Source organism: Patella vulgata, chromosome 6 (assembly GCF_932274485.2).
Source record: "Patella vulgata chromosome 6, xgPatVulg1.2, whole genome shotgun sequence".
NCBI lineage: Eukaryota > Metazoa > Mollusca > Gastropoda > Patellidae > Patella > Patella vulgata.
Window position 1 is genome coordinate 55,599,087 of NC_065884.2, and position 19,662 is coordinate 55,618,748.

The 19,662-nt window shown below is 33.5% G+C and overlaps 2 protein-coding genes across 6 annotated transcripts in view; one reads left to right on the plus strand and one right to left on the minus strand.

The window, feature by feature from the left end:
- Positions 1 to 15,506, minus strand: part of LOC126825196 (leucine-rich repeat-containing protein 74B) — a 29,285-nt gene extending 13,779 nt beyond the window's left edge. The window contains exons 1-3 of one of the 5 annotated variants that reach the window (XM_056101931.1): positions 15,423 to 15,506; positions 14,884 to 14,938; positions 13,575 to 14,486 (exon numbers count right to left, since the gene is read on the minus strand). In XM_056101931.1, coding sequence (XP_055957906.1) covers positions 13,575 to 14,105 — 531 coding nt within the window. In that variant the 5' untranslated portion in view covers positions 14,106 to 14,486; positions 14,884 to 14,938; positions 15,423 to 15,506. Of the gene's footprint in view, positions 1 to 286; positions 413 to 7,795; positions 7,933 to 10,439; positions 10,533 to 13,574; positions 14,487 to 14,883; positions 14,939 to 15,410 lie in introns of those variants that run through there. The other 4 variants (XM_050554695.2, XM_056101932.1, XM_050554696.2 and 1 more) reach the window with 4 other exon arrangements.
- A 98-nt stretch (positions 15,507 to 15,604) lies between these two features.
- LOC126825197 (coiled-coil-helix-coiled-coil-helix domain-containing protein 2) lies at positions 15,605 to 19,410 on the plus strand. Its single transcript, XM_050554699.2, has 4 exons — positions 15,605 to 15,763; positions 17,278 to 17,413; positions 17,839 to 18,061; positions 18,849 to 19,410. The coding sequence occupies exons 1-4, from the start codon at positions 15,726 to 15,728 to the stop codon at positions 18,854 to 18,856; spliced, it is 405 nt and encodes a 134-aa protein (XP_050410656.1). The 5' UTR covers positions 15,605 to 15,725; the 3' UTR covers positions 18,857 to 19,410.
- Positions 19,411 to 19,662: the final 252 nt, after the last annotated feature.

Consider the following 19,662-nt stretch of genomic DNA (forward strand, 5'->3'; position numbering starts at 1 on the left):
AGTGTGCTTTCGCCTCACATTTTGACGTAACTTCTACTTTGCGACTTTTCGACTTGCGGGTTTTGAAGGGGTGAAAAGTAGAAATTATGAACAGTAGTTATAGGCTTCCATACAATTAATATATGGACCATATACAATATTATGATTAATACATGGACATATACAATATCAAATAAACATTTATATGAATATTATTAATATTCCACCATTAAACAGTCACTAATATATGGATATATTATTATTCCATCATCAAATAGTCACACATTTGTCATTAATATATTCTTACCTTACGCACTGGCCTTAGAAACATTTTATTCATTATAAATTGATAGAATCCTCAAATCTGACAGAAATATAGATTGGATGGTTTGTTACATTTCTGTCATACATGCTCAATAAAATAACAAACTATAATCTATTTGTCATATAATAATGGCATTCTCTCCATAGAAATCAAATAAATATCAAGGGACAATTTACCAACCACAAATAATGAATCAAATTCATAATTTATGATTTGGAGAAGCTATAGTTTAATGACAATACAAATTTTGATGAATTCAGGAAGGTATTATTCATATTGGCTCTCTTGAAGAAGGAGAGAGGAATGGGGTTTAATGTCCACTTGACACAAACTATGTCATTACGGGACTAACATATGGTTCAATTTTATTTCAATAATTCACTTGTGCGTAGGGGGGTGGTGAAAACCCAAGAGATTCAACGGTCAACCCTACTGCTTGTCATGTACAATGCCACTTGATTCAATGACATACCTTCAGATCTAAGGTGCAGACATTTAATCATTTGACCCCTTCACCCCAGTCCCATCGGTTTCCTTGAAACTTGGCATTATGGTAGGTTTTGTGGACCAATGAATACAAATTCCCATAATTGCTATCTAAATATGGCCATCATGAATGAGCTGATGCCAGTTCTTGATACCATTATTTCAGGAATATGATTTAAATATGATTGCTGTGTGTCGTACAAGTAGGTTGTCAAACTATTGTGCAGATCAACAGATTTCCAGAGGCAAAATATCAGTGGGCATCTACTTCCCTCTTGTTCATCCCAACGATAAAAATTCTCTAGCATGAGGCTTTAATCTTTGCTGCGCTTATTTCTTGTAAAATATTCTAACGACTTGAACCCTGAAAATCTTGTTAAAGATGAATTCATTTCTTAGTAGTTTCAATCAATGAAGAAGTGCTGAACTTTTTACTATTTACTTCAGACTCAACAGAACAATGACAATAATAATAAGTATATCTCCATGCCCTTATAAGTTTTAATTAGTAGAAACTTGAGACTTTTTATTACGAACAGGTTTAAAAATAAATATTACTTGGATAGTTATGGTCATATTTATAAACGACATACAGTTAGGTTATTACACTTGAGCCAGATTATAATTTTGTAGAACTGTGGGCTACAGATACTGTGAGACACCCAGAAAGAAAAGTCATGTGCTATGAATCTAGCACTGTCTTTTTTATTCCTAGCCTGTTGATTGAACCAATTTTTTGAATAGATAATTGAAAGTACTTATACTTTGGTTCAGCATTCACATATGAAATATCTGTTCACTTAAAGGACAATATTGGTGCCAGTCATTGTCACATATGAAATATCTGTTCACTTAAAGGAGCTAAATCGCTATTCTTTAGCACATAGAAATGGATGCAAATGGGTCGCAATGCATATAATAATATAATATGAATGTGTATAAATTGATTTACATTCAAACCTTTCTGTTTTTACTGTAATTTCTAATCAGTTATGTTCGGCGAAATATGCGAAGAGTCTGAATTAAATGGCAGTCATTGGTGTCTGGTTACTCCAGTCTACACCGGTAGTATTCTCCTACATGGGATATGTTTAGCCTTGTTCACTGAGTCGCTTCATAAAACTGGCGCTCGAAAGCATTCTGGCACACGATTCGTGTGCCAATTTTAAATTTTTTATTTTGTTTTAGATATTGGATATTAGAAGCCCAACTTTTCATAGTAAGATAACAACATCAATGTTGATTTAAATTGTTCAATAAGTCGTGTTTGCAATGTCGAAGATTGTGGATGATATTGAGTTAAAGACTTGACTCCCTTAATACTCTTAATCGCTGCAGGATCTAAAGCCAATGCTATAATCCTGCTCTGCACATGGGTGAAAAACATACAAATGCTATGTTTTGATGTTTTATTTTGGGTTTATAAACAGCAAACAACGAAATTGTCTCAATTAAAATTGTAATATCTGGCAATACCCCTTTAAACATGTGCATGAAGAACTATTTTTGGTGAAATGTCCCTTTATGGCATGTATATAATTTGGTATGCTATAAGAATACATATATTTGTATAAGTGTGAGAGATGAATAGAGCTATGTAATATTCTATTCACCTGAGTTTGACTATAGTTATAAGGTATAGAAACCTAACTATTTCACTTATAGTGTATAGAACACTGTCACACGTATAACAACAGTGCTCACAAAATAACAAAACTCTTTATTTACACCATTACCTATTGTTCTCTTATCAAACAATGACAAGTTTATTGACACTATATCATTGTTTATATCTATACACATATCATAAAAGTATATCTTTAGAACACCCTGTAACACTTCTTATTTATATTTCAAATTAAGAAAGTTGACAATTTTTTTTGTACTTTTGTATTAAATAATAATAATATATAGTAATAATAATATGACTAGTGTGGTTTCTCCTTGTCAGTGGCACATGACAGACAGCGTGGTAAGGAACAGTGTCTAGTCGTTCAGATGGGACGAAAAACCTTTGGTGCTGTATACACACTGACGTGCATGTAAAAGAGACCTTGACTGTTGAAAATTGAAATAAGAGTAGGTTGTAGCACCACTATAATTCCTGGCAATATTTACCTCATAGTACACACTGCATGGCTTATGTCTGTCTTCATTACAACAGTCATTATAGAAAAATAAGACATTAAAACTCATTTCATTTCATAATGTGACTAACTCTAATTACAGGAAAATGTGGGATTCATTAATAGGTGATATGAAAGGACCAACACTCCAGATCATACACAATAACAAGTAGTCGTAACAAATAGAATACTGGTTCAAAAGTTACCTTAGTCGATCAATCCTATCGTAACTAAACTTAAATTTCACATTAGTTTCTATCTATTCGACACCACCTATCTTTAAATTTCTCTAATTTTCTATGAACACACCGACAATAATTCATTTTTATCTATGACCATCCAGCATAGACGTACGGGCTAGATGAATGTTAGTGGGGTAGAACCTGAAATACCTGAAAGAATTTCAGGATACAGACGGCGGTGCCGGTTGTCTGTGAGAGGCGAAGGAGCGGAGCTTACCGTGTATATATGGAAAGTAGAAACATCCAATCTGACTAGAAAAAATACTGGATTCCCGGAAAAACACCCATGGAGCGCATACAGGACAAAAATTAGGTAGGTCTACTCGAGTGACGTCAAAGGTTGCAAATAAAAATTATCCGATCTCTCAGTAGAGAGCACTTGATCTATATGTTGATAAACTTGATAATAACCAGAAGTCTCTAGAAATATCAGTATAAATTTATACATAAATGGTCCTGTATACATAGGCTTATGAACTCGATGCATGTTTGAAAATGTATCTTGCCGCAAACGTGCTTTCCTGCTATTCCAACCCGAGAATACATCCCAAACAACCAATCAATCCTTGCGGAGTATGGGGGCTTCATGCTCCCCGAGAAAATTTTGAAAATTTAACTGCCACAAATGCATTTTTCTGCTATTCTAGCCCGGAAATTAAGTAACTTTAAACTTTCCAAACGGTTTGCAACCGAAATCCCACTCTGTTCCAACCTGAATTCCAACTATCCAATCAAACTGTTGCAGCTGCATTCACAAAAAATAATCGATGCCCGAAAAATGACGTACAAAGAAGAGTGACTCCAGACAAAATGCTTTAATCCATAGTTAATTCAGTACAAATTCGTTGTATTTAATTAAAAGTAAAATTAGTGTGTTATTAGATTTCTGATTTTGCCAACCAGATAAAATAATAAGTTTTGTTTTCACTTTACCCATCTGCCCGAAAAGTCCCCCCCCCCCTCTCTATGACTTCCCTTTATACTGGGATGAAACCGGAGAAAACCCATTATATCTTGGCACCTATAACTGTCCTTATGACCTGAAGCGTATCTGTTAAGACCACACAGTCATCTCTAATCAAAGCTTAAGATCATTACAACTACATTGCATTTATTTGGTAAGTTGAGAGAGCTAATTGAAAACTGCACACAAAATATACAGACAGAACAATAGATACAGCAGAGACAAGAGCCCACAATAATGCTATGTTCCCACTGTCGTGCGATGTGTTATGCCATCAAAGATCGTATATAATACAGTTCTATGATGTCATTTCTAATTAATATAAACCATTTTGAATAATTAAATTGGCCCTACCTACCTCCATTACGGAACTGATATGTTTCTAGGTGTTCATGTAACTCTTGTATATGATTTAGACGGTTTCTAAGATATTTTGTTGATAACCCATGGTAGATATATAATAGGAATGTAACAGTAGAGGTCAGATATAGTATATCATTATATACTATAGTGAATACGTGTAGTAATGGACTAATAATTGTAATATGAGAGATATCTACAAAGTTTGAAGACAAAAAAAATACTGATAACAGTAAACTGTCCATTTTCAATATTATCATTATATAAGTCTTGTATACACATACATGGTGACTTAATGGGCTAAAAAAGGGTCAGAACAAATATTGCAACACAACTAGACCACTTAGCCTAGATATCCAGGAGAAACAAAAAGATTTAAACCAGAAACAATATTCACGTAATATCTGTTTATGGCCCATTTGAAATGAAATGGGGTTAAAATATTCATGTAATATCTGTTTTTGGCCAATTTGAAATGGCATCAAATGGGGTTAAAATATTCACATAAGATCTGTTTGTGGCCCATATGAAATATTCATGCAACATCTGTTTGTGGCCCATTTAAAATGAAATGAAATGGGGTTAAAATATTCATGTAATATCTGTTTATGGCCCATTTGAAATGAAATGGGATTAAAATATTCATGTAATATCTGTTTGTTGTGGCCCATTTGAAATGAAATGAAATGGGGTTAAAATATTCACATCTGTTTGTGGCCAATATGAAATGAAATGGGGTTAAAATATTCATGCAACATCTGTTTGTGGCCCATTTGAAATGAAATGGGGTTAATGAAATATTCGCGTAATATCTGTTTGTGGCCCATATGAATTTAAATGAAATGAAATTAAAATATTCACGTAACATCTGTTTGTGGCCCATTTCAAATGAAATGAAATGGGGTTAAAATATTCACATATCTGTTTGTGGCCCATATGAAATGAAATGGGGTTAAAATATTCATGCAACATCTATTTGTGGCCCATTTGAAATGAAATGAAATGGGGTTAAAATATTTGCGTAATATCTGTTTGTGGCCCATATGCAATTAAATGAAATGAAATTAAAATATTCACATAACATCTGTTTGTGGCCCATTTGAAATGAAATGAAATGGGGTTAAAATATTCACGTAAAATTTGTTTGTGGCCCATTTGAAATGAAATGAAATGGGATTAAAATATTCATGTAATATCTGAAATGGGTTAAAATATTCATGTAATATCTGTTTGTTGCAAATTTGAAATGAAATGGGGTTCAAATATTCATTTAATATCTGTTTGTGGCCCATTTGAAATGAAATCAAATAGGGTTAAGATATTCACAAAATATCTGTTTGTGACTCATTTGAAATGAAATGAAATGGGGCTAAAATATTCACGTAATATCTGTTTATGGCTCATTTGAAATGAAATGAACTGAAATGGGGATAAAATATTCACGTAATATCTTTTTATGGCTCATTTGAAATAAAATGAACTGAAATGGGTTTAACATCCTACTTTTCTGCACCAACCGGACTAATAAAGTCTACATTACTTTCTAATGAAATCATCTTGCCATTTTATGCGTATGGGTTTATAAAAGTATCAATAATTCTGAAATTATTTCTAAAACAAGCCAGTTCCTTCTTTATAAAAGTTATTTTTATGTTCAGACTTATTCAAGTTGCAGTAAAAGTTCTCCTAAGTTAAATATCTATTTATAGGAAACAAGAGGGGGAACAGGAACACTCCCTTAAAAGAGTAGCCGGGGCTGGACAGGCCAGTAGATCTGAGTAAGTACTGGAGGCTCTGGAGCAAAGGATGATATCAGTGGAGAGAGTAGATATTAATATATTTAAAAATCCCTGCTCTACAGCAGAACAAGAACAGAGTTTTGGTAGAAATAAGAGGAGGGTTTAGGGTTAAAATACCCTTTATCAAATAATAAAATATCTATATTAACCATGTATCATATATTGCCTGTTAGAATATATTGTGATTTGATATACATAAATCTTTGTTTATTTAATAATTATATAACACCAGAACATTGTTTAATAAACCACATACAAACAACCTGATCTAATGTCTCTCTGAATACAAGGGGTTTAAAGTTTCATTAACACAATACATGTACTTATTTTAGTTAGGGCATAGCAGAGAGAGAAAGAGAGAGAGAGAGAGAGAGAGAGAGAGAGAGAGAGTTTTAACATCCACCTGACATGAACTTCAGGACTAAAATATGGTTCAATTTAATTTCAATAAAATGCTTGAACGTAGGGGCATTCAGCTGTGGGAGGAAACAGAAAGTCCCAGAGAATAACCACAGGGTCGGACAGGCGACCCTACTCCTTGACACATACAAGTGGGGAATCGAAACCATGCCACTTGATTCCATGATGTAACATGCATGTGTTAAACCATTTGCCCTCCCCGCAAATCTAAACAGAAATTAAGTGGATTAGGCACAATGACCACACTTAAGGAGATATAAGCATTATTGACAATCTAAAGTTTCCATAGTTTTTAAACACTATACTGGCAAAGAAGTGTACCGGGGCGGTTCCAGAGGGAGGGGGGGTGGCTCAGCTGCATAAATTTTTTTATTAATCAACACTTTTTATGAGAAAAGTTTCTCGGCCGTGTGCTTTATCCTTTATCGTCAGATGTGGGACAGGATGGGCACTCAAAGCACGAGATAAAGACATAGACATTATGTGATATCACAATTAATACCTTGCATCCATGAAATTAAATCACAATGTCATTGTATTGACTCATAATATAAATTGACATCAAATGAGGTGTTGAATTTCTCTTTAAAAAGCTCAATGTGTATGTATATATGCCAAAATGACGATAGAGACCATGTGTGGGGGGGGGGGGGGGAGAGATACATTGTCTCAGGAACCTGGCAAACCCCCTCCTGCAAAAATTCCTGGATCCGCCCCTGTGTACCTTATTTCATATGGTTTTAGGGATCAAGAAAATAATCTTTTTAATTTAGAACTTAGATTGCCAGAAACTACCCTAACTCGGGCTTCCTAAACTGCCCTGTCATGTGCACAGCTGTGGCACATGAAAAATTGTCCCATAATACGGAAAACTATTCACATATCTCCGACGGTTTGAGGCAGTCTAAGAAACAGCAGTTTCAGATTGTTTCTGCTTTTTCATGGATATTTTTGGGGGTAATAAGTACTAAATGTTTAAGCTGAGGCTCAATGAGTGACTTAATTTTCCGTTTTTAGCTTCGGAAGAACAGGAAAACAAATATTTGACACAATTAAAAAATTTCTTTTAGCTATAAAAAGTTTGATATCCCTACCTTCCTTTTCTTAATTAACAATTCACCTGTCAATAATCGTATCTTGACTCTACCATTAACCATCGCATCAATTGGATCCCTTACAACGTAACACAAAGTCTTTGCATAAGAATGTCAGATAAGATTAACCTTTTTTTTAGGCTACATTATTTTCATCAAATTTATTTTAATAATTGTAATAAGAATCCTATGATGTTGGAATATTCTGATTTAACTTAAACATAGAATCAACATCTAGCACCGATAATTCCTTCAAGCAGCTTGTCATTGAAAATTTTTCAATCGATACAGAGTCATCTTCTACCTAATGCTTCCTTTTTAAGACACACCTGAATGATAATTTAATCAAGTCTTTGGAAATATTCCAACAAAATTAATAATCTTCTAAAGCTTAATATATTTTCTTAAAGACTTCAAGGCACAATAGAATAAAAATACTTGATTTCAACTATCAATATAGCAAAATCTATAAGTCGGCCATGTTGTCTTTGAGCCTTAATGATATCAGGATGTTGTAAACATTCTATACCTATTGTTAATCTTTCATTGCCACTACACAAGACACAGTGATCATGCACTGATCTAAATAAACCAGGAATCAATTCTCTGATTTTCTACAGTTCTATGGATAATTATATCTAGGTTTCATCTACTATCTGGTATAAAGAAAGTCAGTATTGACTGGAATTGATTTTATAAACTTTTATACTTTATCAGATTTATCTTGTTTTATAATAAAAGAGTGAGGAAAGGTTGAACATAAATATTTATTTTGGATATATTCCAATTTCCAGTTGAACAATTTTTGTGTTAATCTTGCTTAAATTGATCAGTTCAGACAAGAAATTAGACGTTTTGGCCAGTGGACTTTTCTGCCATTTTTTTTTAACCCGTTAAGCGTGACGTTTTTTAAAACGTTAACTACCCCCTATTGTGTAATTAATTTGATGAAGTGACGAAGAACTATGTACTATGTTCTAAGAATAGGTTGGGGAAAATACCTCCAAGGCGTTATATTACGCTCTACACACAGTGAGTGGCAATTGTCCAGCACGTAATATAACGTCCTACACATGCTGCGAAGGTGGGGGAATTCCCAAGGGACAAACTATGTTCTAAGAATAGGTTGGGGAAAATACCTCCAATGCGCTGTATTACGCCCTACACACAGTGAGTGGCAGTTGTCCAGGACGTTATATAACGACCTACGCACTTAACAGGTTAAGAAAGTGGACGTTTCAGCCAGATTTATTTGTTTGTTTTCTAGTACGGATTTTTTTCTTTCTGCGACTTCTGGCATATTCTGCTTAATATACTGCATTCCTTCTTCAACATCCCAAAGTGGAAAAATGAATCAAGTGGATCTAGATGTCCACAAAAAAGTCTGAACTCATTTTTGGGGAATATTTTTGCATGTCTTAGTGACTGGATGATGTGTCTCCAAGTTGATTGAGCAAGGTGATAAAAAACATTACTGAATCTGTACTTGTGGCCCATACACTGCATGAAGAGTAAGATCTACAGAGTGTTCAAAGTTGATGTGTCACAACCATGCTTCTCCAAAAAACAAAACATTAATTCATATGTTGTCTGAATCATTCTTTGTAAAAGTATGTACACTAATAGAACAAAAACTCCTGAAACACGACCCTGGATGACATACAACTGCATAAAAATACTGAGTGCCATTGTGTAGTTACTGTCCATACCATACTCCCTTTAAAGTAGCTAAGTCTCTAACTCAATATTATCCATTGAAAACACGAATTATTTGTCAATTTAAATCAACATTGATGTTGTGATCTTACCGGGAAAAGATGGGCTTTTGATATCCAATATTTAAGGCAAAATAAACATTTTACCATTGGTACATGAATCACGTACCACAATGCGTTTCAGCGCCATTTGTAATGAGGGACTAGAAGAACGAGGCTAAAAACTTACATTACTTGTAAAATTGGCTGAAACGTCCTGGGCCGAAATGTGCACTGGCCGAAACGGTCGTCTGCCCATTCCTGCATACAAACTTATAAATATACCGAGTCAATTTTTTTTATAAATATACAAAAATACCAACGGTAGATTAATTATGATTCAGAGTAGCACATGGAATTTTTCACAGAATTTATACCCGTCATCCAAATCTGGTAAAATCTATACATGCTACTGATATTTTCTGTGTTTTTTTAGATTGCCAGAAAAAGAAAGAATCAAGAGTATAACAACATCAACATAGTCTTCTGTGAAGCTCCTGCTTCTCAGTGAGACATTTTTTTTATAGACATTAATTGTATCTTTAATGGTACCTAGCCAGTATCATAATAGCATGAATGTATTCAAATGGACTGATTGCATATACTGGTTTTGCAACCAGAGGAGCATGGAGTAGTTGTGGCAGGGAGTAGGGGGGATACAAAGTTTCATTCAAAGCCATCCATATTCAAACTCTGTGAGTCAATTTACCCTAATCCTTGTCAAGCTTGAGCTAACAGACCTTATGATTTAAAGTAAATTCATTATGCCACTAAAACATCAAACAATCGAGCAACCGATAGTGGAACCAATAAAAATTCACAGAATTTTGTGAAATATATAACACCTGATATCATCCCCTGATTTTGAAGACATTAAAAATTAAACTTACTTTTATCTCTGGTTGTGTTTTTGATAATCTATCTCTAACTATTACCAGACGGTCAGGCATCACAATAGTCTTACTGGTATACATACTTTAAATTATCAACTATTAATTTCAATGAAATTAATACCATTTATGAAGGAAAAAAAAATCCTGGTACACATTAAATCAACATAAATTTATTTCTGTGTTCAGGTCAATTTCTGAACAAATTTCTTGTCACAATACACCGCCAATTGATTTCCAAAAATTTGTTTTTGTTCATACCATTTATTATAAGAAAAGAATCCTGGTACACATTAAATCAACATATAATCCATTTCTGTGTTTTGGTCAAATTATTCTTGTCACAAGAAACCACTAATCAAATCTTAATAACATGCATGTATAACATGTCTCTCAATTTTCCTCAAAGCACAGATTTTTATTTTATCACTTTAAAAACATTGATGAAATCACTAAACCCAAAAATATCTAATTTCAGATAAAGACCAAAAATACTCCATTCATAATTTCCATCAAATTTACAGATAACACAGAAAACAATCGATTTTCTTTTTTATCTTGTTGAATGAAATGACGTTAATCACTGTTAATAAATCTAATCCTGAATATCTGCATATGGCGCTGTCTAGATTTATACACACATAATTACATTTTTTTATGATTCGATCAGGCAATGGTATTATCAACTTAATAACGTAAAATTATAATAATGATCAGCCAGGACACTTTCATTTTCTATGGGTGTCTATTTCTCATTGAAGATTTTCTTTTATAAATGAGGGTGTAATGGTGTCTATAGGTTATTGAGATAGAGAGACTCTTTAATCTATAGACAATGATAATATTTAATATTGGACACGTCTGTTCTTCATAACCTCTTAAAAATCTCTTAAGTTGCTTGTCTCAGATTGACAACTCTTGCCTTGAAAACAACTTGAATATTTCTAAGGCATGAAAGATAAGGGATTTATTTATAATGTAATGAAGATTATTAAACAGATTATATTCAGCCAGAGTATAATAATACTATTTGCTTATTTTAATTCACTATTTCTTCTTTTAAAATGCTAGGTTTTTGATATTTATACAAAGTACTGTACATGTACCCACTGTCTCGACCATAAAAATAAACACCATTTTACTGCTATTAAAATACTCATCAGTTGTATTCAACAAAGCTTGTACTTCTATATTCACTTTCCACCAAACATACATAAATTAAAAGTTCATTCAACTTATTTCTATTTTGGGTAAAATATCCTTAGTACAAAATTAGATATGCTTATTTTTTAAATCCACAATATTTTTCGAAGTAATCAAGGGCCATAACTCTGACAGTAATTATCAGAAATCCTTAATAGATGACCTTAAATATGATATATAACTTTAAAATGAATCGGATGATAACTTTGGTCTCTGGAGCATCTATAAGATTTTTTTTCAAAGTGATTAATGAACATAAGTCTGGAAGTAAATACTGGAAATCTTTGAAAATCAATAGGCTTCTTCGTAGCATTATCTTAAACACTGTGTATAAAGTCAGTTGGTTACCAACTTTAGCCTCTAGCGCATCCACAAGATTTTTCCAAGTGATCAAGGGCCATTACTCTGGTAGTAATTATCATAAATCATTGAAAAGCAATAGACTTCTTCATCTCGTGGCCTTAAACACTGTGCATAAATCTAAAGTCAATCAGATTTTAACTTTAGCCGCTAGAGAATCCACAAGCAATTGTGGGCGTCGGACAGCTGGACCTACTGACGACAATATACGACCACATTTAAATGTGGGCATATAAAAAGGAAAAAATGACCCACAACGGTGGCATTAAACTAGCAGATATATACAGACATGAATTTTATAAAGAGGCAGGCAAATAAAATTATGGAGGTGTACTTAGGGAGGCAAGGTGGGAGTGATACCATGAGAAGAGGACTGCGAAAGGGTATTCAGTGGAAGATCTGCCACTGAGTGTGTGCCCAGGTAAAATCATGTGATCTCCACAAGTAATGTGTTTTACTAGACATATTTTAGAAGTATCTAAATCCCCTTTAATTTAAAACATTTCGTGAACTCCTTCCCAGATTTCTTTAGTTTTGGATATCCAGCATGTTGCTGCAGTATTTCATTCAACTGTACACTTGGGGGTAAGATACTTATTATGCCCCATTAACATATAGAGAGGTTGTTATAGCTACATATCAATATTGACATACAGTGTTTGTCATTAGATGTTAAGTGTTTGTTATTTGTAGATTATTGTGTTATAATTACTGTTTGTTTTATCATGGCTAGATATATATTTATTGGCTCATCTTCACCAAGTCAAGTGTGAAAAGTTCAACAAGCTGAGGCTTTTGATTGGATGCACCTGACAAGCAGTCGGGGGGGGGCAAAACATTTTTTCAGGGGGGCAGTGCCCTCCCTTGCCACGGGCCTGCTGACAAGTGGACACTCACATTGGAAAAGAAGAGAATGGAGTTTAATGTCATATCAATACAATACTTCAATCATATGGAACTTTGCATACAGCTAAATTTTGTTTCTATGGCCACATGTGCAATGCTATAGAGAAGAATTCTGTCCAGACATCCATGTTTCCACCTACTCTTCATCAAATACCAACTGTCAGTGGTTCTTTTATATGCATACCAACTGTCAGTGGTTCTTTTACATGCATACCAACTGTCAGTGGTTCTTTTACATGCATACCAACAGCATTTACACATGATCATCCAAATGCCTAGGCAATACTTTAGTTGTCAGCCCCACAGGCAGTACATGTACATATGACAAGTAGAAACCAGGCTCAGATTCTTCTTGCCCCAACCAAACCCAGACCAAAAGGGGCAACCCTTCTCCTTTTCATGTACAAGCCTGGAATTGTAATCATGGCCATTTTAAGACTAATAAAAAGTAACTTTCTTTTCAGTGGTTACGTGTGCAATGTTGGGGGGGGGGGGAATTTTCACAGACATTCTGATACTTTTGTACACCCAGCCTTTATGATTTAGAATGTGTAAATAGTATCTGGTGTTCCAGAAAGTTTAAGTATGCCCTGCCTGATGTACATAGTTTAGGATGAATCTTTGGATTTTTTGAGGGAATCAAAGACAAAATAATAAATAACTCACCCTTGTGTTTTCCCAACAATTAGTAGGATGATGTACAGATGGCAATGTTGTTTCTGCTAAAGAATCTACATCATCTGCATCTAACACGATTGGAATACATGTACTGTTTCTACTGAATAATGACGATTCCCTTCCATTATTTCTTTTAGAAGAATCAAGTCCCAGGTAAATTAAGTCTACATCATCACTCTCATTCTCTAAATCATCTAGTTCTTGAACAAATTGTTGTAGTTTTTCTTCTGTAGCAGAACCAAATTTAGTTTTAAATTCAATTCCATTATTTCTTGTTTCAGAGTCATCACCAAAGCTTTGGTTGGCAAAGCTAACATTTAAAATCGAATTTTCGAAGCAATTTTCATTCAGTTCTATCTCTCCATTCACCAAAACTGTTGGACTACTGACTGGAGGTACTTTTCTTGGAACTTTTTTTCGTTGATAGCGATTCCTAAACACTTTGAATTGTTGTTGTCTGGGTTCTGGAGCTGAATGACATCCTCTTTTGTGGTTCCCTGATAATTTGTTGATCTCCATTTTCAGAATTTTGAAAAGACTGTTAGATAAATGTGTAGTCACGTTGCAGAATTAAAACTTTATGAATACATTTTAATTTTTTTCCTGACATACATATATAACTGACTCGGTCGTGCTGTTCTGTATTAAGTTATATTTGATCTAAGATGATATGAATTCGTCTACTAATGGAAATATCATTATATTCCCTTCACGATTTTTCAAGGATTATTATGTTCTATTAACATGAACACAAAAGAAGTTTATATTTCTCAGTCCATCAATATGTAATTATGAATAGATTTGTGTAAGACTTATCCTTTGGTTTGAATAAAAGGCCTACTATATGATAAGTTGTAGGATATTCTAGATCTATAAGTTGGGGCTTGAAGATTACTGAACCTGAAACATATTATTATATTAAAGTTATAAGAATGGAAGGATTATTGTGGTAAATAATTTAAAATAAACAGCTTATTGTAATATATGAGCTCCTAAAGAAAATCAAAAAAAAAAGAAGAAAAATCTGTGCATACTTTTGTTTGGAAATTGTTATTATTTGGTATAAAAATACCTATCTATATCAAAAACACATTAGAAATTATCAACCCATATCTAATAACATATTTCGAAAATAGAAAATAGAAAATATCCATTATTGATAAGATCAGAGTTCAAAATGATTGTCGTTTTTTTTTTTTTTTTTAATTGACTGCATATCAAAACACATTAAACGTGGATATAATATATCAAACAAAAATATATTAGTTTGGCAATATAGAGCAAATATAAAAAAAACCTGGTCATCTTCCAATATTTAATTTCCACAAATATCATTTAACCATGATCCACACCTTTTAAAAGAAAATAATAATAAAAAATAAGTAAATGTTTAAAGGTTTTAATTTTTTTATTTACATTTTCATTGAATAATGAATTTCCCTGTGGCCTGTACGGTTGTCAATGTCTCTGGGTGTAATTCAACATATTATTTGAAGTGGCGTTTTGGGCATTTTCGATATTGCAAAATCTGAGAAAGATTTGTCAACCCAAGCAATGTGGTATGAGTAAGTTCAACAGCGTCCCATGCAGTAATTGCCTCAGTCCAGAAGTGATTGGATTTTCTATAATTAACATGGCCTAGTATGCTTTTTGTTTTCTTCAAAAATATGATCTTTTAAAATTTATTTTCTTGTAGATACTGCAGGTGAGTAGTAAGTTATGTAAATGTCAAACAGATTGAATGCATAATAAGCAATCATTATTGTTTCTTGTGTTAATAAATATGTGACTTTTATATTGATAAGATATACATCTAAGTCATACTTATAGTCTTACTCAAGCGTAAAATTAATTCTTTACATAGTTATCATTACGAGCCTTACGGCCGATTTTTATCTCTTCAAAGTCAAGTTTGGACACGACTCAAAAAATCACTTCAATTTGTAAACAAAACCACGTGGTAAAAAAACTTATTTATAGTAACCATCATTTGATTGGATAGATTTTATCCTATCAAATGCAAAATATTATTTTGCCCGAACCACTTATTATATAACGGAAGTAGCGTGTTACAAAAGTAATTTTGTATTTATTTGCTATTTATTTTAAAGAAATTCGCCAGTTAAATTAGAACTAACCATGCCACGAAGAGGAAGAGCCAGTTCCCCTATGTCTAGGTAAACTAAGGGCAAAACTTAATCCACATATAAGTTGGAAATTAATTTGAGACAGTTGAATTTCAGGCGGTAGAAGTCGTTCTGGACAAGACAAGGTCAAAACTTCCAGAAAAGATTTTATTTCGTCATTTATTCGTACTTCGTAACATCCAAGGGCTTAACTGCACTAGACGTAGATCGAAAATGAAAATATAGCTCATCATAGCTCTTAAAATAAAACTGATTATGTTCAACAACGATTACATTTCTGTCCGAGACAGAAACCAGAAATGTATCGTTACGTTATGTATTAATTTATACTGAGTAGTGAGTACGTACTCAAGTCAAGTGTAGATAAATAAGAAGATAAAGAAGACTACTTTTACTCATTAAGGTACAGGATCCGACAATCGATTGATCCAACAACACATGACGATTCAATCAACTCAATAGATTTTAAAAAACGGACGACTTGATAGTAACGTCATCTGTCGAATCAATCAACTCAGTGGATTCTCAATTGAAACGCACGATCGATACGATCGACAATGATGGAACGTCATCTGTCGAATCAATCAACTCAGTGGATTTTCAATTGAAACGCACGATCGAACGTCATCTGTCGAATCAATCAACTCAGTGGATTTTCAATTGAAACGCAATTGAAAGTGTCGATTGAATCGATTGTCGGATACTGTACCTGTGTCCTTTTACTTTAGGTGACCTTACATTTTTTTTACTTACCAAAAACTGGACTACCATGTACCAAGTTTTTTTTATGAAAATGTGGACATATTTGGCCATCGCTCCTGTCCGTCCGGATGGGTTTGATTTTGGCACATATTGGATCATAACTTCCTGTAGAATTCTTAAGTCTTATAGAGTTCATGCATAATGATAATGAGCTCCAATTAAATATTTTTATTACGTTAGTTTTAAACTTTTTTATTAATTAGAACTCTGCGTTCACATACATGTATAACACCTTCGCAGTGGCACAGTGAGTAAAGCGGCATTGCTCAGTATCCTATCTCTAGTGGTCCCTTGATCCAGATGATAGCCAAGAAAGTTTCTAATGATTTTCCGGCATGGCTTCCCTCTTGTCAGTGGTGCAGGTGGAGGGCCTGCAAGGATGGGACGAAAAACAGGGGTCCAATATACATGTTGGCATGCATGTAAAAAAACTCTTGACAGATGGAATTTGATATAAAAGTAGGTCCTAGTGCTGCTACCCAGCCAAAAATTTTATCATATCACACTGAATGGCTTATACCAGTGAGTCTCAGCACAGTTGGAGAAGAAAAGAAGTACAGACACAGGTCACAGGAGAGATAACTCACAAAATACCTTGTGACCCAATGACGATCCTTGCCAATTTTAAAATAAACTACCAAGAACTCTGATCTGTATGGTGTTCCACACTGGTAACAATATGCATCCAGATTTTAGCATACATGTACTCATATAAATCAGTAATACCTTGTTTTCATAGTTAAAACATGTATTGAAGTGTACTTTACTATACTTACTTTTAGGCCATCTCCTAGTCGAAATCTACCAGCTCGACCACCACCATCTGCTCCTGCCCCAATACAAACACAGCCAAGACAGCCTGGTTTAATGGCACAGATGGCTACAACTGCTGCTGGTGTTGCTGTAGGATCAGCTGTGGTTAGTATGTTATGAAAAACCTCTTTGATTCAGCTAAAAATAGTCGGATGTCAATTATTACATTTTTATTTCAAGACATTATTGTCAAGTTGAAGTCTGTTTGTCTGCTTGATTTAGTTTATCCTTAAAGGGGAAGCCTAAAGATTATCAACAGGTTTCCATAAATTTAGAAATAATCAGCCCTGTATAACAAGAGCAACATTGGTTTAATCTGTGGACCTAAAATTTTAAATGTAGACAGGTACATATATTGTCTTGCTGGATTGAATGAAACATGTGATACATGACCTCCATTTTAATTTCTAATTTACAGTTAGAAGTCTGTTGACATAAATTAGTAAAATATAAGGAAGAGTATTGTATGCAGAAGAAAATCTGCTTTAATCATTAGACTTAAAGACTGAACCTTGTATTTGTTTTTAAAGGGTCACACTATTGGACATGCTATGACAGGTGGTATGGGCGGTGGAGGAGGAAACCAGGAAGCCCAACAAGCACCTGCCCAGCAACAACAACAACAACAAAATGAACAGCGCAATCCCTGTCAGATGGAATTTCAAAGCTTTGTGGATTGTGCCCAAAATAATCATGATATAACATTATGCCAGGGATTTAGCCATGCTCTTAAAGATTGCAAACTACAATATGGTAAGAGTTTAATACTAGCCAGAAATACTAGTTTTTGTTACTTTCTTGCACATAGCCAAGATATGTCTGTCATATCATTTCCAATAATTTTTATGTTTAACCAAGTCATATTCTTTTTTATCGCTCTGTCATCAGTAGAAAAAAAAACAAATACAGTACCTAAACTCTTGACTTATTCTACATCTTGTATAAAAGAAAATACATGTGTATCGGTAATCAATCTACACCTATTAGGCAAAAGCTGAAAGGAAGTCCTATTGTTAGAAATTCATACTTATCATGATGCATACAATTATATTTTTAACAAGAAAATAATGTAATGAATTTGGGTACATCCATCTGCCCCTCACGTTATTTGGGATACAATAACTGCTTCTAATAGGCGTGAATATCTTGACCAGAGTTCGGTGATGAGCCTTTTCTGCTGACGCTAAGCATCTGTTGTCACAGCTTGGGAACAAAATAACCCTGCTTTCTAATTGGTTAGAATTTTCAAAACTAGGTGTAGATGAATTTCTTTTAACATATTTAAAATAACTCTACTCACCTATATGTAATTATCGAAAGTTGAAGCAAGGGTACACTTTAGATAAAGGTATATGGGAACAGCTTCCACTGAACACAACAGACGGTAATGGAAAGCTAGTAATCAAATTTAAAACATCTATATCTCGGCAGATCGATCTTGTATTTAGCATACAATCTAATCTAAACAAAGTGATAATGCTTCTTTGATGATTTTAATAAACTGGACACAATAACTTACAGTAGAAAGTATATTTTTCAGGACTATGAGAGGGTAATGGTAAATGAAATGACCGTAAAAATGGAACAGAATTATACAAGGATATACTGAATGAATGTTGAAATGTTATTTATTAATTATATCTAGAAGTTATATACAATTTTAACTAGATGTTTGAGATTTCAATATTTTATAAAGTGATGTTTTGCTTTGTACAAATTAGTCTTGATTAATATACAATAAAATTGTTGTTTGTTATAGAACTCGTACATATATTAGGGTTTTTCTAAAACAATAACTTTTTTGATTGTCTAATTTCTGGTAATACTTGTATGTCGTGTACCTGTTCATAGTAATATTTTGTAAATAAAACAATCAGCTACCACCTTATCAGTAGATATTATCTCCGGTAAAAAAAAATATGGTTGTGTCTTAAATTTCAGGCCGTTAACAATTTTCAAAACTTTATATTATAACTAGAAAGAGAAAAAAAAAGGTACCAGTGTTCCATCCACAATTTAGTAATAAGTTTTTGAATTCTTGTTTCTCCACAATATGTAGCTCAATCAAACATGAATAAATTATGTTCTTTTAATAGATTGGAGATACTGAAAATTGTCTTGTTTTATTCAAATTGATGAAGATTATATTCTGATTAGATATCCAAATATGAGACACATCACCAATGACAATGTTTTTTATATACAGCAGTCATTCAGATTTTGTGGTCCTTTATGATATTCATGTAAAATTAAATTTCTCTTGGGGGAAACACAGTAAGATCGATCATCTACGAAGAAAAAGATTTAGTCAAGATTATCATGCATTAACCTCTGTCAGCCGGCGAACATGTATC